General features: G+C 42.9%; 2 protein-coding genes across 6 annotated transcripts in view; one reads left to right on the top strand and one right to left on the bottom strand.

Moving 5' to 3' along the window:
* Positions 1-1,094, top strand: part of LOC122774670 (zinc finger protein 236-like) — a 4,919-nt gene extending 3,825 nt beyond the window's left edge. The window contains exon 3 of the mRNA XM_044034144.1: positions 504-1,094. Within this exon, the coding sequence (XP_043890079.1) occupies positions 504-1,094 (591 nt within the window). The remainder of the gene's footprint in view (positions 1-503) is intronic.
* Positions 1,095-4,415: 3,321 nt separating this feature from the next.
* LOC122774801 (SREBF chaperone) overlaps positions 4,416-20,091 on the bottom strand; it is a 33,964-nt gene continuing 18,288 nt past the window's right edge. For all 5 annotated transcript variants that reach the window (XM_044034326.1, XM_044034325.1, XM_044034323.1 and 2 more), the window contains 20 exons: positions 19,658-19,815; positions 19,209-19,429; positions 18,335-18,440; positions 17,551-17,723; positions 16,813-16,939; positions 14,726-14,838; positions 14,533-14,627; positions 14,269-14,367; positions 13,471-13,683; positions 12,916-13,316; positions 12,329-12,478; positions 10,429-10,630; positions 9,791-9,906; positions 9,145-9,691; positions 8,965-9,050; positions 8,292-8,374; positions 7,295-7,461; positions 6,612-6,692; positions 6,309-6,515; positions 4,416-6,220 (listed from right to left, as the gene is read on the bottom strand). In XM_044034326.1, coding sequence (XP_043890261.1) covers positions 5,975-6,220; positions 6,309-6,515; positions 6,612-6,692; positions 7,295-7,461; positions 8,292-8,374; positions 8,965-9,050; positions 9,145-9,691; positions 9,791-9,906; positions 10,429-10,630; positions 12,329-12,478; positions 12,916-13,316; positions 13,471-13,683; positions 14,269-14,367; positions 14,533-14,627; positions 14,726-14,838; positions 16,813-16,939; positions 17,551-17,723; positions 18,335-18,440; positions 19,209-19,429; positions 19,658-19,815 — 3,591 coding nt within the window. In that variant the 3' untranslated portion in view covers positions 4,416-5,974. The remainder of the gene's footprint in view (positions 6,221-6,308; positions 6,516-6,611; positions 6,693-7,294; positions 7,462-8,291; positions 8,375-8,964; positions 9,051-9,144; positions 9,692-9,790; positions 9,907-10,428; positions 10,631-12,328; positions 12,479-12,915; positions 13,317-13,470; positions 13,684-14,268; positions 14,368-14,532; positions 14,628-14,725; positions 14,839-16,812; positions 16,940-17,550; positions 17,724-18,334; positions 18,441-19,208; positions 19,430-19,657; positions 19,816-20,091) is intronic.

Here is a 20,091-nt window from a genome sequence, read left to right as displayed (position 1 = left end):
AATAAAGTCATACTATAGTATGTCGTCCAAAATCAGTCAAAAATTCATAGTATAGTATGTCGTGCAAAATCAGTCAAAAATGTCATACAGTAGTATGTTGTCCAAAATGTGACAAAAAATTCATACTTTAGTATGTTGTTCAAAATGTGACAAAAAGTCATAGTAAAGTAAGGTTTAAAAAAAATGCCTTAAGACATAAAATGTTTTTAGGATAAAAGTCAAAAAAGTTGTTGTAAATTAAGGTGAAAAAAAAATATATATATATATATATATATATATATATATATATATATAAAAAAGTCATAAACATTAGAACACACAAGGAAAGCATAGAAAAGTGAAAAACATCAACAAATCTATCCAAAAACAGTAAAAGTAACTTTATTGTCATCAAACATTTACACTTAAGGTATAGAAAATTAAAAAGGCATAGACCCTGGCACATTTACTCACTTACACACACTAATCTGAACTGTCTTGTCTTCTCTGAATCGTCTCTGCAGTCCTACTCCAGACAGGAGTCTCAGCAGGACATTGTCCTCGGCGCGGACATGCCCATCAGCTCCATCCAGGCCACCATCGCCAAGCTCAGCATCCGCCCGCCCAGCACCACAGACCCGGCCATGGAGGCCACGGGCGGCCTGGACGAGCAGCAGGAGACGGTCACCGCCATCGTATCTGACCTGGACACTCTGGGAGACATCCAGCTGTTCCAGGAGCCCAGTCCACCTGCAGACACCAGGCCCCCGTCCTCCTTCAGCCCGCCTCTGTCCTCCCCTCCACACTCCCCACCTCCACCCAACGGCCTGGACGTCGCCGCCTGCCCTTCCTCTCCTCCACCCACGAACCACCAGCTGGTCCCAGAGGCCGCCCCCAGCGTTAGTCCTCCGCCAGCCTCGTCGTCTCTGCAGCTGCTTGCCTCACTGACGCCCGAGGCCTTCTCCATGGAGGGCGGAGGCCGGGGGAAGCAGCGGGTGACCAAGCAGAGCTTCCTGCAACCGGCGGAGGGTCAGGGCCTCCATGGGACAAGGGAGGAAGAGGGCGGCGACCCGCTAAGTAGCCTGGACCCTCTGTGGAGCCTCAACAAGCGCTGAGATATCTCTATCCACCACCAGGCGTCGCTAGAGGCCTGCAGCTGCTTCTTCTAATCGTACTTTTCCTTTTTAAAAGGTCCAGTGTGTAAGAACTCGTGACACCTAAGGGTGAGACTGCAGAATGCAGCACACACTGAAGACTTCCTTTCCCCAAGCATGTCGGGGGAACTGTGGTGGCTGTTGCAGGCCAGGAAGTCAAAACGCGAAAAAGTACGTACACATTTAAAATAGCTACTGAAACCTGGTTTTTAAAATTATTTTAATGCAGTCATACACTTAAGTAAAGTGAATTATATTCCATTTTTGCCAACAAAGAGAATCAAAAATGTGACAACGTAATGCGGGGAGAATTCGCAACACTTTTATGGATGGAATAAAAACGCTGAAGAACGACCAGTAGGGACGTTTTTAGGGAAAATGGGCGTTTACACTCTGGACCTTTTAAAATACAATCATGCTAAATCGTGAGAGTTTTGGAAACGTGTTAGTGACGATTAACCGGGATGTGCCTGGTGGCAGGTTTTGAAGTTTTAGGGGGCAGAGTTTGAGACCTGAAATGCACTCACATTCTCCTGCCGTCATGGTGGCGACGGCGGCAGTAGCGGCAGCAGCGGAGGCTTCTTCTGGGACCAGATCACTATGCACTCGTCTGAACCCGATCATTCTTTGTTGCTTTTTCTTTTCACGCATCTGTGACAAATGGAACCTGCTCTGCAAAACACACCACCACCAAAAAAAAATAACACCCAGCATGCATTGCATCGACGCGTCACGTATTGGGGCGGCTCCGCCGATTGTTGGAAAAACGGACTTGTGGCGTCATGGCAACAGAGCAGCACATGAAGATTATGTTTTATTTCCTCTTGTCTGTAACACTGTAAATAAATTAAATAAAATTAGACTCTTCCTTACAAACCATGTCACTAATCATTCATTATTGTAAAAAAATAAATAAATCCAGTACACAAAGTGCATCGTATCAAAGCCTCTTTATTTGAAAATTAGTACAAAGTCTTACCGTGGTCTTTTTTTTTGTATTATTTGTGTTACAAAATAGTAAATAAGTTACCTCCACGACTGCTACAGCCTGTGTAGATCGAAACACAGGCTTCGCCACAACGTGTGAGAAGTGACACTGAAGTATGATTTCACCACGTTGGCTCGCAATTGAGTTAAATATTTGCATTCTGCCTTTAAATGCTCCACTGTGTTGAGGCGGCGGCAGCAGCTGCGGAGAAAAAAAAATGTCATAGCGTAGGAAAGTTCGGTTTGCCGCACGGGATCAACCAGAAACATTCATTTTGAAGCTTTTTGCTACACAAACCCCTCCCCCACATTTAAAGGAACAGTACAACATTTTGGAAAGCGCTTTCTGGCAGAGAGTTAAGCCCGGTTTACAGTGGATATGTGGTGTGTACGTCTATATATGTGTATGTAAACTAAGTTTCTGATCTGTCCTTCTGTCACCTCATATTTATGACCGACACAGGCTTTTCCTGCCTCCATGGACACTAAAACTACTGTGAAAGCTGTCAATTTTATGTAATCACACTGGAAGAATGTCTTTAACAAGGTCTTCATCGATAGTCAAATATCGCAACACTTTTCATTGACTTTTGAGACAACGAAGAATTGATTTTATTTTGCATAAAAAATAAATTGCCATTTCAGTCCACTAGATGGTGCCATATACTCACTAGAGCTGCTGTGTGAGAATATCGCAACACATGATTTTAGAAAACACTCAGTATCTTTGCAATACTGTGATAAATTCATATTGTGACTTAAATATGATATATCTTGACTTATATATCGCAATGATATCGTATCGTGACTTGAATATCGCAATAATGTGACTTAAATATCACAGCAATATCGTATCATGACTTAAATATAGCATCTTTTCAGTCTTCTTGCTAAGCTAACCCTGTTAGCTTTCTATTCCTGTAAACTGGGTTTTGAACTTTCTGCCAGAATTATTGCCCAAAATGTCTCATTTCAGCGTCGACTCAAATTCACATCAGCCGGGTTTTTCTTCTTAAATGGCTTTGTTTACTAGAAAACACAACTTTAAAAGTCTAAAACATTCTCGTCTACTGTTAACGACAGAAAACACAAAACAATTCAACCGTTTAAAAAAAAAAAACGCCACGAGGATCACAGGTCTGGTTTCTGCCCGACACGTCGAGGTTCTCTTCACAGTGGAACAAACAAATGTCAACACTGAATCGTCGAGAGTTTGTTTTGGATCCTTGTTGTTGTTTGTGTGTGAAATGGAAACGTGGAACCAGAACTGCGATCTTCGACGTCTGCAGGTGAGCACTGGGTCTGCGAGTCTAGCTACCGTACGTCCGCCGCTCCTGTGACGTTTGCCCACGTTCAAATAAGTGCCTACAGCGAGTTTAAGCGTGTGCATCACCAGAGGGTTAATAGTGCATTGAATTAGTGTTGCGTTGCGATACTGTAAAGGATTTAGCTGCTGGGTTTTTTATAAGTTCTTCTCTTTGTCACGTCTCGTGAAACTACATTCGACAGACGACAAAAACAGTGAGATGGTGGACGTTTTGGAGAAAATACGTTGTGGATGTTGTTGTTGTTGAGAAAAAGTCTTAAACCTAGAGTGAAAAGCTGGATAGGATCAACCTAACGTGCTGTTTGACTTGAGTCGACAAAGCTATTGTGGAATTTAAGTTTGAGCACAGACTTCTGACGCTTTTGCATTACACAGTGCTCGGCTCGACGCGACGCTTCTTTTTTGCCGTTTCTGCTTTGACAAGGTTCCAAGCGAGCCGAGCCGATACTAAAAAAGGGCGTCGACAAACTGCCGGGCCACTGATTGGTCAGAGAGTCGTCAACGGAAGAGTCGTGAGCACGACGTCCGACACAAGAATAAGAACCAAATAATGCCCAACTACGGAGTTAATTTAGTGTCTTCAATATGGAAGCCACAGAATGCAAATATCAGTTTTTGTTTTCAAATCCAAACATCACTTTTTGACCGTATGCAACGATTTATTTTTACTAATTCAAAAGTCTTGTTTCTAAATTCAAAGTCTTGTTTCTAAATTCAAAAGTCTTGTTTCTAAATTCAAAGTCTTGTTTCTAAATTCAAAAGTCTTGTTTCTAAATTCAAAAGTCTTGTTTCTAAATTCAAAAATTTTGTTTTTAAATTCAAAAGTTTTGTTTTTAAATTCAAAAGTTTTTTCTAAATTCAAAAGTTTTGTTTCTAAATTCAAGTTTTGTTTTTAAATTCAAAAGTTTTGTTTCTAAATTCAAAAGTTTTGTTTCTAAATTCAAAAGTCTTGTTTCTAAATTCAAAAGTCTTGTTTCTAAATTCAATTTTTTTTTTCTAAATTTAAAATGTATTTCTAAATTCAAAAGTTTTGTTCATATATCATAAAATTTAGTTTCTACATTCCAGGTTTGTTTGTAAATTCAAAACATTCTCTTTGCAAATTGCTCTCAAATCTATCGTTCGCTTACACATTAAAGACACAAAATGAACTCCATGCCGAACTGTAGATCAGTTTAAAAGACTTAAAAATTCCTGAAAATATGCATTAATCTCCAACATTTAGCGAGGAGATTATGGAAATATCAAGTATTTGGTGGAATCAAAAATGATTTGTAGTGCAACAACTTAAATATACTGTTTAAGAGTTCATTATTATTTAAATCTTCTGTCTATCTGTTGCCTTTGAGGCCCGATTCCAAATCTACATCACCAACGCGGCGACGCCGACTAATCGCGACGTCCAGCGTTGGGTGATTTTACAGTTTGGTGTATTTTCTTTTGTGTATGTTTTTGCCGGAATGGAAAAAATAATAATAATTTAAAAAAAAGATGCAATGTAAACACGACATCTGAGAAAAGACCGCCTGCGCAAGACAACGTCAGTATTGTCGAATGAAATTCAAGCAGTTTGGAAAGAGGAGGTAGCCTGATGAAGGTGTAGCACAGCATTGGCCCCCTCATACAGCATCAGTGACCCCCAGAATACGAGGCTGAGCCTGGGGTACGTGGTGGAACTCCCGCCCCCCACATCCACACACACACGCACGCACGCACGCACACCCTCCACAACAGCAAACACTTCAGTGTTCCCACTTCAATATTTTACAAATTATACTTATACCCCCAGTAGAGCCCCCAACCCACCAAACAAACAATCACCATCTTGTTTAAGAGCTAGGATTAGCCGTTAATAAAACAGACTGTTATTTTAAAAATGTATCGCTAATAAATAATAGATTTATACATATAAAAACAGTCACTTTGTACAGTAATCGTCACTTCTGTCCCACATGCACATCGCACTCATAACCGCTTTTTTGTTTGCAGCTCTGTTTCGCCTTAAAAAGAGCCTCACTCACTCACTCATTCATTCATTCACACACTCACGTCTAACTGCTCACGTCATCCACACAGGCCGTCGACGTGTCAAGCTCATGGTGGCTGCGCTCCGGCGAGCGAGGCAGCAGGAATTCTTGTTTTTTTAAAAAATAAGGAGAGGCTTCGCTTTCCTCTCAGAGTAGGCGGGGTCTCAGTGAAGCCCCGCCCGCATCAGCAGCATAGAGGGCAGAGCCACGATAAACCAAAAACACAGACAGACAAACGAACGAACAAACAAACTGGTGACTGCCGGATTCTCTTCACGTCAGAAACATCGAAACAAAACCCACCACGAACTTGGTGAATGTCAACAGTGCAGCAGTGTTTTGCTTTTTTGCATCCGAACCTTTAAAAACCTCTCACTGCTTTAAAAAAATAAGCCCCAAGTGCAGAGGAAAGTAACCGAGTGTCAGAAACGACAGGAGAAAGTAAAAAAAAGAAAAGAAAGACGCTCTGTCTGCATGTTCGTGTTCCCACCGTGCGTCCGTCAGTCCAGTTTCTCCAGCACCGACGGCACGTACACCAGGCTGAGCTCGCTGCCAAAGTCGCAGACGATGGCGGCGTTGTCGAGCACCAGCAGCTGCCGCACGCCCTGCCCGTCGCTGCTCTGGCCCAAGTAGACTGTCTGCAGCAGGTCCCCGAAGTTCAGGTCCCAGAAGGAGACGCAGCCTTGGCCCCCGGTCACCAGGAGAGACTCGGAGATCACGCCCAGACTGGCCCCGCATCCCGCCTCCTGGCGAGGAGAGAGAGAGCACAGAGACACAGAGGTCAGGCTCACTCAGTGCGAGTTAGAAAAGCTCAACAAAAAGTTTGGACAGTACCTGCTGTATGGAGTAGAGCTTGATGCCCGTGCTACGGTCCCAGATACAGATGAGGTCGTCCAGTCCCGAGCTGATGACGCAGGAGTGGGTGCAGACCAGCGAGGTGACGTCACCGCGGTGACCGTAAACATGGCTGACCCGGCTCCCCGTGAGTACGTCCCACAGGCAGATGGCGCCGTCCTGCCCTCCGCTCGCCAGAACCATCGTCTGAGAGACGGAGACAGAGACGCACACGAGAAAGCTCAGAGGAAAACTGAATACCGCGGTGTAAATGTTATGCGTGTGTGTGTGTGTGGGACTGACCTGGTCTATGTAGATGGCAGTGATTCCTCCCGAGTGACCCTGCAGCGTGAAGAGGCAGCACGAGTCCTCCAGACGATAAACCTGACAAATGAGCACAGACGGAAGAGAATCAGTCGAGACTCAACAGTAACAAAAACAACTCTCCTCATACATGGCCACTTTATTAGGTACACAAAACACCTGATGAAGAGTGAGCCTCGAGACTGGAGCCCTTCTACTTCAAGTTTCAACGTGTTGCGAGTTCAGAGACGGTGCTTTTGTGATGAGTGATTACTGGAGTTACTGTTATGAGTTACTGCTGCATTTATCATTTTGAATTCCTCCTCCTCTGACCTCACAAAGGTATTTTACCCCTGAGAATTGGTAGTAAAAATCGGAGGAAAAACATCCAGAAAGCAGCATTTTTTTTCAAACAAGTCTCTGTACAGCCGATGGAAAGGGGAAGGGAATTGTAAAAGGGAGGGTTTGCCCAGTGCTCCTATGCCCAGTTTGTATGTTCACTAACTTGTGTGTACAATACAAGCAATTCTTCAAAACGGCTGCTCGAAGACGCTTTAAGTATAATTTAAAGGCCATAAAATCAAACACAGGTAAGAAAATACATAAAACTTTAATTCTAAAAGGACGCAAATTCAACACATTGAATTTTAATAAAGTATTGTGGTATTGTGACATGTTTTTACCCGGACTGTGTGGTCCTGGCTGCCGGTGACGACCCTCCCCGCGGCCGCTCGCAGCACCGTGATGGGCTTCTGGTGAGCGCACTGTATGGAGCGCGTGAGCTGGAGGCTGATGGCGTCTTCGCTGCTGTAACAGGGAGATGGAGGGATGCTGCCTCGTCCGGGGGCTCCTGCGGGGCGAGGACACCCAGGGTTTTTATTATTTTATTTGATTTTAATAAAAGTGGAGTCATCTAGATGTATGTCCCATAATGTAGTCTGTGGATTTCTTTCATTATCAAAAAACAAAACTGGTGAAGATTTCAGAAGAGGATCAGGGCCACACAGGAAAAAAATATTAGAGTTCTGACATTAAACTCAGAATTTCTGACTTTATTCTCAGAATTCTGACTTTATGAGAGCATTTTAAGAATTCTGAGAATAAAGTCAGAAATTTGGAGTTTAAAGTCAGAAACCAAATATATTTTCCTGTGTGGCCCTAATCCTCTTCCGCACCAAACACATTTTTTAATATTTAAACGTTTTATCAAATCCAGTAATGAAATGTCAAACTGTTAAAACCGCAACCACAGATTTAGTTTTTTAGCATTTTGATTAAAAATTAAGCAATAATACGTTTAAAACAAACAGTATAAATTCAGATTTACAATCACAGTTGCCGATAAAATAATTTCTAACAATGTGTTCCAGGAAACGATAGCAACAGCACCGCTGCCAAATTAATAATCTGTTGTGTGAAAACTTCAATCATCAAAAATATGACACAGGACATAAATGCCACAAATTGTGATGTAGTTTTTTTAAGCTATTTAGCATTCAACTATCTATATATAATTTAAATAGGGGAGAAATTAATTAACTTTAATGATGATGGGTGATATTAAGCAGTTAAAACCCTTCAAAAAAGACAAAAAAACAAGCTGGAGCTGGAAGAGTTAAATTTCATGAATAAAAACAACACTCTAAACAGAGATGCAGTGAAACACATCAGAAGTCTCACCTCTGTACTGCAGCAGAGCCAGAGGTTTGTTGATCTCGACGGTGAAGAAATCCAGAGAACCGTTGAGTCGAGCCGCGACGATTCTGAGGAGTCAAAATGAAAATCAACACTCTGTGTCACTGTGGAGTAAATATGAGCGTCTCACTTAGGAGAGAGAGAGAATCTGTTCCTCACTTGATATAAACACAATATTTATGTTTTTTTATGCATTCATATTCAGCCTGGACACTGTAACCACTGTGAAGAGACTATTTTTTTCTTGGGAACTGCACGTGTCGTGTGTGAAAAGTAGACGAGACGTTGCAGGAGCTTCTCAGACAGTGTGAACAATCTGTAATCTGTAAATATGACGGAACGCCGCACCCCCGACCTGTCCGGTGTGAACGAGGCGTAAAAATGATAAAACTAAGGATAGATGCTGCACTGAAAACACATCTTGAAATATAAAATTACATTTTTTACACTTGAGAAAAACATATTGATAGAAGGTAAACATGAATGAGCACAGAGGAAACAGTTTGAGCTAATAAAATAGTGGATACAACAGGTGAGAGGAGGTTTGTGTCAACCACAATATAATAAATGAAAGCAGAAACACTTTCTTTTACAAGATATTTAAGTATTCCATCAAAATCCCAACTACTGTGTTTTCCTGTGTGTGTTTTTCTTTAACCTGTTGTTGAGGAAGGCAAGAGCTGTGATCCCCGAGACGCCATCATCATTACTGCAGCGTAACGACCCCTCCACGGCGTCCCACAGCTGTAAACACAAGTCAAGTCTCATTTTACGTTGTTGCAAGTGTATATTTTCTCACTTTACTTTGAGTGACATGAGAAGGTATCATTTTACACACCTCCAGTTTACCACTGCTCCTCCCAGCTGCTATCAGATTTCCCCTCAGCTCCATGGCCCAGATGGAGCTCTCCCAGTCCGGCATCGCCTGCGTCCCTGCTGTGGAGGCCCTTTCCTGGGTCAAGTGAGCGGCTGCGTCCCCTAAACTGGGGCTTCTGTGGAACTGAGAGCCCGAAGGTGGCGAGGAGGAGGCGGAGGACGGAGAGGTGTGAGCAGAGGGCGACGGGGGCTCGTGCTCCATGTAGGCGCGTTCCACAAGACCTCCAAAGTCAAACCCTGTCCTGGGTGGGGTGGAGAGGTGGGAGGGTGGCTGTAAGGTGAAGTTTGTGTCAATGAGTGGGGTGAGATCGGGCTGGTCGCTGAACAGAATCGGTCGGGCGGGAGCGGTGCGGCGTCTCAGTGGGTAACCCTCGTCCTCTGACGGGCCGTCGCCGCTGCTGCAGCGGTCGCAGCCGTCAGAGCCTGGAGCCTCTGGTTCTGTGGTTCCGCTCAATGCGTCCCAGCCGTCCCGCTGGTCCCAGCAGCCACTGCTGCTGCTCCGCCTCAGCCTACAAACAACACAGAGGGAGACACAGTAATCACTTAAGAGTTCAACACTGGACGCAAAAACAAGGACAGGTTCAAGGGAGATGTGACTGCGAGCTCACCCGTGGTTTGAGATGACGGTCAGGCAGTCTCCAGTCTGAGCGTCCCAGACACGAATCTGTCCAGCCAGGCAGCAGCTGGCCAGCAGCATCCCGTCACTGGCCAAACACTCAATGTCCTGAAGGACAATAAAATAAGAAACAGACAAATTCAACTATTTTCAAACTATATTTTTCTGTTGTTTAAAGCCAGCAAGCATTATACTTAAATGATGAGCAGTATCTTGTCTTAGTCATTGCTTTAAACCTTTTAAAAGCTGTTTTTGTTGTTCTTCCATACAAAACTCTGCATAAGGTGAGTCTCGGAGCTCTTAGATACTACACTTTGTCATTTGTGAAGGTTCAGTAGTTGGCTGAAGGCGACGGGCCTTGCTTGAGACCTTAAAGACTCTCTAGAGAGGTTAAATACCTGTTTTTCCTCACCAGCAAGTCATTACTTAACAAGCCTCTTGCATGAGAGGTGAAAGGTCTTGAACTCAACTTGAGTAAGTCCAGTCGCCTACAGTCAACTACTGAAGAAGACTATGACCTGGCGGACCGAGGACCGAGAACCTTGACCGACATTTTGTGTCTACATTTAAAAAACAGCTTATATCGACATGCAGGTTCATGTAACCGGAGTGTCATTTCTCTGCACTCACCATGCTGTGGCCCCTCAACAGTAGCGGTGAGATCTCGCTGACGGGCGGCGAGTACCCGTACTCGTCACATGGTAGTTCCCCCCGACGCCGGCGCCCGTGGGTTACACCGTTTTGACCGTAGTTACGTGGGCAGAGGACACGGTAGAGACAGAAGAGCAGCAGAACCAGCAGGACGCCTGCTGCCAAACCGAGAGCTGCCACTCTGCATGGGAGGAAACATTCAAACGGAAAGATTCAGTGCTCCATCTTTCGGATCGTCTATAATCAAATATTCAAGTATAGTTTATTGGTTTTTATTTCAAATGGTCAGGAGCACCAAAAAAACTGCAACCTAACAAAATAATTTAAGCAAAATGATACAAAATGAGTAAATGGCAATAAATGCCTGAGGAGAAAAACCTGATAAAATAGTAATAAAGAGGAACAACAAAATAGTCAAATTAATTAGAAGCAGACCCACTTAGAGGTAGGTCCATATTTCAGCTTCTTAAAGGTGAATAATGTCTGGTTTCTTTGCTCCATATAATAAAATAAATCATTCAACTGAATATTTTTTTCACTTCCAGGTTTGAGAAACACACTGACATTTTATCAACCAAGCGATTACTGAATTAATTGAGAAAATAGACAGAATAAGTCACTAAAATTACATTTTTTCATCCATTAGTTAAGGTTTTTTTTTTGATTACCTGTTTCATGTATTCAGTATTTAGTTTATACACAATGTTTATTTAAAATGTACTATAAAATGTGCATAAATACATCAAATTTAGATTGGAGAAACAGACCATTGGTGTAGTTTTTTGTTTTTTTAATCACAGTGGTCTTGTCTCTGTTTCAATGTCATCTAAACAAGCCACGACCTCAGCTGCTGCTTCACTCTGAAGGTCAAGACCCTGACCCCAGCTACAGCTGATAACCCCCCTATCAACCGTCCAAAGATGAAACAAAGAAGTCGACCTTCCATACGGCAGTGACAACGCGCCGCCTTACACAACACAGCACAGAAAACACATCAAGCTAAATTCCCCAGCGAGATAAATATAGAAGGATTTACAGGCTTCTAATCTTGTGCAATTTTATAGGTGTGTGTTTCCTCTGCCATCATATTTGAAAGGTGCTGTACAATCATGTTGCCAAGGGAAAAAAAGATAAACTCCACGTAACGACACTAATGTAATGGATATAGTTAACACAGTATAAACATGAAGTTCACAGAAAATAAACCATCTTCCACTCTCAGATCACAGATCAGTGATTTCCTAAAAGCAGCCCGTCAACCCGGCTGGTCCTGTTAGCAACAGTAAACACTGCTGAAAAAAACACTGCTCTCTGTCCCGATTCTTTGTCATCAGATAACCGCGTCTTTGTCCTCAGATAACAATCACTCCAGTGACACCTGACACAAGGAACTTCATGCATCATGCAGTCAAAAAAAAACAAGGTGTAGCTGCTCCTTTATACGTGTGTTCCTCTAAAAGCGACAGAGGTCCATGACAGCGAGGGAACATTTTCATCCCATGAAACATTTAAAAACACACATTTCCTCGTCACTTCTTTTACGATATCAATTCACCTCAATAATTGATTGCAACGTGATAAAGAGTAATTTATCAGAATGGGATCTGCTGGTTGTTAATGTTACTGCTCTATGTGCCATGACCTTGGCCCCAGATCACCTTGGACTTTATTTTAGTGCTCAAACTGCAGCTGATGGACGACCATGTGCAAAAAAGTATTTTGCAGAAAAAGTCTGAGGGAGAGACCTTTGAGTTCTGGGGCCTGTGTTTACGCTGAATTATTCGTCATAGATTTCAAAAAATACTTCTACTTTTGATGATTTAGTTTTAGATGATTAAGAAATACACTTTCATTTGGATGTGGGTGTTGGAGCACTCACTTGTAAAGGGTGAGGTCAGTCTGTAGATCCGCGGACACTTTGGGAATGGGTAACGAAGGATGTCTCGTGTCCTGAGGGTGACGTGTCTCGACGGCCTCTTGGGGGCTCAGGTGAACAGTGACGGGAATGACGGGCAGGATGCTGATGTATCTGAAAATGGACAAGTCTCTCTGTTACTGAGTCGTGATGTTAAATAATAACCGGAGGAGTGTTGTGAAGGGAATGTGTTGCGTGAGGCCACGCGGCCTTGACCTGTGATCGCCAAAGTTTTAACAGGTCAGAACTGGAATCAATCTTTGTGTTTGCTATAAAGAAAACAGCACTCCAAGTCAAAGTGTACAAATGAGTTCAGGGTCAAGTTGGCTCACATCAACAATTTCAGATATGCCACCGCATCACTGTGGTTTTCACAAGGACGAAAAACACAACAGACATTTAATTAAGTTTCTACATGAAATTCTCTTCTCCAAGAAAAAACCCAAAATGAATTCCACCGCAGGAATTTCTAAAGGTTTTTTTCAGGGGTTAGGTTTTTATTGCATCTTGTAAAAATCCACTATGATTTAGCATCTCATGCTGGTGCTTACCTCTTGGCTAAAGTGATGTTGTAGTAGCTGAAGAGCGATGGCCAGTGCCTGAAGGACAGTCTCCTCCAGCCCTCCTCATCCTCCGCCCCCCAGGTGATGTGAGGCACTGCGGGCGGGGCCTGAGGGAGTGAGCCTGCCATGGCTGAACCATGGTGGCCCTGTGATTGGTTCTCAGGCAACGGAGTCGGCTCTGGCGCGGCGTGAATACTGAGGGTGCTGGTGGGATCTCCACCTCTGAAGACCGGAGCGACCCCAAGGTGGTGAGGAAGGCTGCTGCCTCCTCCTCCTCCTCCTCCAGGGTCTCCCAGAGGGCTTTGATCAGATACCTGTGTAGCCAGGTAGGTGCGGATCCCTGCTGGGTCGGTGTAGACGAGGATGCCGATCCAGATCACAGTGCCAACCTGGAAATAAAGCAAATGGATGTTCATAATCAATCAGTTCAGGTGGATCATTTTTTAGGCTTTAACCAGCATAACCTGAGGTCACTCACTACAAGCTTTAAATCATATGTTGTAGCAAACACATCTGCAGTCATGTCTGAATGCGTCCTCTCACCATGATGATACGCTGAGCCAGGCGCGTGCGGGCCAGGAAGTACACCACGCGCAGCCTCTTGGGAAGCCTCAGGGCCATGAAGGGCGGAGTCTGGAAGGTGATTGTGTGCGGGGAGGGTCGTGGTGGCGGGGGGACCTCGCGTTGTCGCAGCGGCCCGGCCTTGGGTGTAGGTAGCCCCGCTTCTGCCGGCAGACGGCGGTTTAAGTCGGCCAGCTGAAGAGGAGAGAAATTATTCTGATGTTTGTTTGTGCCATAAATAAAAATTTAACATTTCACATTGTTTGTTTTTTTTACAGTAAGTTAGTTTAGAGTCTGTTTATTGTGATTCTCGCTAAAAACATACAGACTTTACAGATTAATTTCATTCATTTTTTCAGCTTTCCAGCCTTTACATCACAGCACATAAAAAGACATAATCATTGACTTTACCAACAATGACATCTCTATTTAATGTGATATTTCATGTAATATTCTTTAAAGGGTTGAGGGTTTAAAAGGTACTTTCATTGTAGTTTTATGTATGTAAACATAACGTTTTATGGCGCGAAAGCTGTTTTAGCCAGGCAGTGTAAGTGTGTGTGTGTGTGTTACGTAAGAGGTTGTAAATGAGAAGAGCTAACATGTTCGCTCAATGAGTAATTATGACCCAGACACTCTCTCTCTTCCCCTTCTCCCCTCACATGCAGGGTAAACATAGGCCTAATACTATTTTAATCCTCTTTTGACTTTTACTGACTTTTTCTGGGGAACTTGAGACAACATAAGAGTAACACACTTAGTCTGTGTGACAGATCTCACCTCCATGCGGCGGATGTCTATAGACAGCACTGTGGTGAAGAAGAACATCTGCAGGAAGAAGTCAGACACCAGCCCCACAACAGCAAACAAACAGAACTCCTGCACAGAAAAGAAACAGTGGCGGTGTCAAACCATTACACACTGTAGGTGTTGTGAGTAGAGCACACAACGCCAAACTGGCAAAACTGATATTTCTTTTTGGATTCTTGTAGTTTCTGTATTCATTTTGTCTCTTTGGTTGTCTTTCTATTCTTCTTCTGTTACCTGGATAGCTGGCACCAGTGTGAAATATCCAATCAGGATGATGCAAAGTTCAGTGGCCATGTTCTTCATGATAAACCAGCTTTCATTACTAAGGCCTGTAAAAAGACAGAAACACATTGGAAACACATACAATGCCAACTTGTCAGGAAAAGAGCAGAATAATTATCTGATGAGTAGCAGAACAAACACTCACCCTGAGCAATGCGGAGTTTGACCTCGAGGTCGACCGGTGTGGAGACTACGGACTTTGTGAGGACCAGGACATTCTCCAGGCCGATCACCACCACCAGGTAAGGAAAGATCTCCCTGCGGACAGAGACGAGGGGGAAACAGCTGTAACCTCAATACTGAAATGGACAAAAGTAGAACTGGACTCCTGAATTGTATAGCTTGACGGAAGCAGGGAAATTTCCTCCCGTCACATTTGCCTGGGTTTAATACTAGTAACCCATGTAACACTGACATTTAAAAGCATCCAAAAGCAAAGTCTGTCCTTTTTCATTATTAAGTTTTAATTGTATTTGAACTGTACAATAAAACAAATAAGTTTCGCACAACAATATCTATTAGTTTTCAGTACATGTTTTACTTCCACTTTGTAAACTGTTACGCGATTTAAAGCTAAGGCGTAAAACTACAAATGCATACACAGGAAGGTCAATTAGTGACAGAAATCAATGGAATGCTAGTCAATCATTAATGAAATGCTTGGCTATATAGAATTTTTAAAAAGGAGAAAACAACTTTTCTGTCCCTTGCATTCCTCTTGGGTCTCAGTCACTGAGAAGCGGCAGTGGCAAGACATTGATAAAGACATTCCTCTGAGCCGATGTTATGTCATAATAAGAACACCTTGTTAATAATGTAGTTCCTTTGGGCTGTAAATCTAATAATAGTCAAGAAAAACGTACACAAGTGTAAACAATTATACTATACAACCACATTGACCTTACTAGCCTTACTACTCAGGTGCAAAAATCAGTTTTTGATTAGCTGGAAATTGTTGTGATAATTATCAATATTAACTCATACTGAAAATGGTACCAGAATGCATGATAAACACTCCAAATTCTAAGTCGTATTGACAGCAACAGGTGAGTTATGTGACACAAGGCCAAAGTAATTATTTTGAAAACAAGTTTTATTTTCCTTCCAGAGCACAAAAAAAAAAAACAGGTTCAGGGTGATTCCGAGTATCTGACAGTCACCTGCAGGGAATGTTACTCTGATGAAATGTGGCGAGATAAGTTAAGAGAATCGAGATAAGCTCATGCTACAGATATAACTGCATAACTGGGTCACAGAGGTGATCGGGCGCCGAGCATTACATGAGACGCACCCAGTAACGTAACTCACAGCAAATACAAACCACCACTATCTCTGCAGTCCTGTTTATTTGGAGTCAACCACGAGTCAGCACAATGTGAGGTTTTCATTTTGCATGTGTTAGACCTTGAATGTGTGTGTGTTTAAGCAAACAGCCAAAGCACGGCCCACACCAGTTTTGCGTTGATCTCAGTCAGTGGCTGGACAACGCTGTGCCGTTATGACGCCATGACGTCTGCTTTTTAATATTCCTCACGTGATTGGACAACTATTAAACGTCAACATCGCTATATCCATGCCCACAAATGTAGCTCCACCCACTTGCGTTCTTCCCCATCCACACTAAAAACACGACTTCTTGCCAAGTTTGCTGTAAACATTAACCGATATCTATTAAGGTAAACGGAGAAGAAATGGGATGTCAATAAGTTGTAACTGAGATATATTTGTGTGAGTGTGTGATGTATCTAGGTGGACTTGTCCTTGTCTTTCTGAAAAAAACATAAGACATTGATGAAAATGTGACAAGCTGTCGGCACCTGGAATTATTAACAGGATGCATTTTTTTTAAAAATGAAGCTAAATTATGTTATAACTTTAAGAAATAACTTATATTAAAAATAAAATGTCAAGCAACTCCTCAGCATTTATCCTTTTCCAAATAAAAGCTGCAGGAGGCAGAATTGCTTTGCCCACATTGACAAATTGTATTGCCTGTTTCCTTTCATTTTAGGTTGCTTTGCAGAGTAGGCTGGCTCCGGTGAAGCTAACAGACCCACAGAATGGTTTTCGGATGCTTTGGTGTTGTGACTCTCTGCTCCGGAGGAAGGTTTAGTTTGTTTATGCAAAAACATGTTGCCTTCTACTGACCAACAAGAACAGTTTTAAAATTACACTATCTGGTGATCTTCCAAACCATGAGTTTTCAGAATGTATAAGTGTGTGGGTTCCTACCCTCCATTGAGTGTCGGTGTCAGGCCAAACAGTGTGCACAGTCCCACAGACATGAGCAGCGAGCTGAGGACTGTGACCACAGCAGCCAGAGCCAGACCCCACTTAGACTTCACCATGTCGATCTTACCTGCAAAGAAAAGGAGAGTCATGTTAAAGGCAGGATACTGTAACTATACAAACAACTGACAACGTTAAATAGTGTTGATAATTTGAGTTGGGATCAAAAGTGTTTGGTCCATAAAAATGTGTTTCCCAAACCTCGAAATCATGATATTCTCAAATGTCTTGTTTTGTCCACAAACCAAACTCATTCAGTTTTTGTGGATTTATTTGCCCTAGTTAAATATGCTTAATTCTTCATTTCTTTAGATGAAACGAAACGTGTTAACCTTCATAAATCTTGCAAGGTTCCAGGAAAAGATTATTTTTAGAACAAAATGCCTTTATCAAGGTGCCAAATGAGAAAAAACTAATCAGCTTGAATATTCATTTTCGTGCCCTTGCGCAGTGCGTGATCGTTTCCAGAACTAATGTTTGTACTGGCAAATTGCTGCGGTGTCAGCTGGGTGCATTCCTGCAGCGGTACAGTGTTCCCGTGCAAGGATTATCCAGGCACCAGGCAGAAACAGCCTTCACTCACAAACAAGCATGTAGACCATTAAAAAAGGTGCAAAGGGCAGGTGTATGGATTTTATTTCCAAACTGTTTGTGTGAACAAGGAAAGAGCGGTGGACTAACGCGTGGAGAAGTAGATGTAGGCGAAAAGGATGATGTATGTGGTGACGAGAGGGATGAGCTCGGCGACGCCGATCTCCTCCTTGAAGTGGACGTGAACCATTTGGTCGTCTCTCAGGCTGCAGTTGGCCGACGGGTGGAGCTGCTTCAGACGAGCCCGCAGGCTGCCCAGGAACCTGAATACACACACACACACACACACACACACCTCTAGATCATCACCAGATCCAGAGCAGGAAGTGGAAGAGACTGTATAGAGTTTCTGCAAGGAAACTGTAGTGTGATGGAGGTGAAGGCTCATCTATTGTTTCTAGCGGACTGTTTGATCAAGTTTGTCAGACCAGATTCAAGAAGAGAAGCTTAGTCAAACAATTATTTTATGAAACTGGCTCATATTCTTAAATTCAGCACCACTAGTCTGAAAAAATCCAACCAGTTAAATTAAAATCTATCCATAATTAGCAGGGATGAGCCGATACAATACTCAGTATTGGTATCAGTCCGATACTGGTCAAAATCACTGGATGGGATTTTAACTTAACAAATGTTGTCTTTGGAAGCTTTAGAAGGTTTCGTTCATAAAAATTAAGGAACTGAATTGAAGACTGATGATTAGACCGATTTCTGTATCGGAAAATTTTCAAGTACCAGAATAAAAAAAATAGCAGACTTGAATTAAGAAAGTTTATTAAACACAAAAACAATAATAAAAACTACTTCATTTTTACTCCCACATTGAATTGTAACTACCAAATGTATTTACTCTTTTGTTGCAAATGTGACTCACGTTGCATCGTAGCTGGACAACACCAAAGTGATGGTGTACGTCACTACCCGCTTCCTGTTGTAATGACTGACCCCTGTGTACTTTCCAGGAACGCCAAACAGCAGATCTGTAAGACGGCGTGAACACACACATAAAATTAATAATTCTCACAGACCCACATACTGAAGCACAACAGTGTAAAAACAACAATTTAATGGTTTTTGCTCATCGCTGTTCACCAATTTAATTCAAAACAACTGTTTATTGGTGGTATCTTCACTTATTTAAAAGCTTATTAACACCAGTCAGTTGTGAATGTAGCCAGGAATAACAACCAGTAACATGTGTAACAATTATTTATCTAACATCTATGTATTTGTTTGCACCTTTGTGTTGAAGTACACTCATGTCTTGTCTGCCCTTTCATAATTCATACTGGGTGACCCTGTGGAGTCCCCCCCTGTCGTCTACTTTACAGCAGGGTTTTATTTCACAGCTTTCCCATGGCAGTGTGACTGGCCTTACATCAGCTCAGTGTGAACAAGAGTATCAGTCTGACTGTATCTGGCAGCCAAAGCTGTGCCCAACTCCAGCACCACAATAATCTTCCCACCTCTAAATCACTTGAGCTGGAGGATGAGGAAGAATGCTGAGCTGGCTCTGGGGTGATTTGTTTCACTGTGTCAGTGGGTAAAGTTTTAGTAGAATTCAATAGGTTTCCGTGGAATGAATATACTTGTTCTCCGTCAATATAAAAGCCTCTTAGTTTGCTGATAACACTAATCTCCCACTCATTCACTCATAGCATACGTGAATATTTATGATTTGAGGCATTTCAGAATTTATGCATGAACTCTTCTGAACGTTAAGGGTCAGTGCGAACTCTAACTCAAACCTCGCAGTGTGGCTGAGGTGTGCAGGCCTTTGGGTTCGTGTTTCTGGATGGTCTTGAGGAGGTCGGGGTCGGAGTCGAACAGCTCCTGCTGGTTCTGCCAGTAGTTGCCGGGAGAAACGAGCAGGCAGCCGTGCTCTGGAAGCACCGACTGCATCCGCCGTAACCCTGGTAACAGGTCCGTCACCTGGAGACATAGCGTCTCCAGACTGCGAACCCCAGAGCTGAGAGAGGAGAGACAAGGGGAAGACAGAAGGGAGGAGGTGAATGTTAACTCAATAAAGTATTATAATTAAAAGATAATTAAACCAGGACAAAAGCATTCCATTCATCGGACTCTTGGGAAAAGGTTTTAGATTTAAACTGTCCTCTGCTAACCAGCAAAACAACAAGTTGAACGACGATCAGATCTTCTACTATTGTCATTTCAAGTATAAATTGCATTTGTTTACCTGTCGGTGTGTACGTGGTTACGAATCTCTTCCAGCAAACCAAAGACGCGGCCGACTGGTGACCGAAACATGTCCACTGGTACGAGATTGCTGTCCCATGGAGACACTGCTGCCTTCACCAACACCTGCTGGATGTAGGCGACTGGAGGACCCCGATACTACAGCATACACGGAACACACGTACACACAAGCATGGCGGTGAAACAGTCATTTTAGGAGGAAGGAAATATGCCGCGGTTTGCGACGTTATCAGCCAAAACGCAGTCGATAAAAAGGCAACTGACAATTTTACTGTGTGTTTGTTTTTGGCTTTCCTTCTCTGTCAGCCTCCACCTTAGCAGTGAGACTGATCTGTAACTGAGAACTAGTTTCAGTTTATAAATATGAACTTCGAATTAGAAGTTTGACAGGGGTTTGAGATTAGAAATTGTTTC

The sequence above is a fragment of the Solea senegalensis genome, linkage group LG9, assembly GCF_019176455.1.
Source record: "Solea senegalensis isolate Sse05_10M linkage group LG9, IFAPA_SoseM_1, whole genome shotgun sequence".
Taxonomy (NCBI): Eukaryota; Metazoa; Chordata; class Actinopteri; order Pleuronectiformes; family Soleidae; genus Solea; species Solea senegalensis.
The sequence above is the reverse complement of the archived record's forward strand: the minus strand, read 5'-3'. Positions and strand labels throughout refer to the sequence as shown.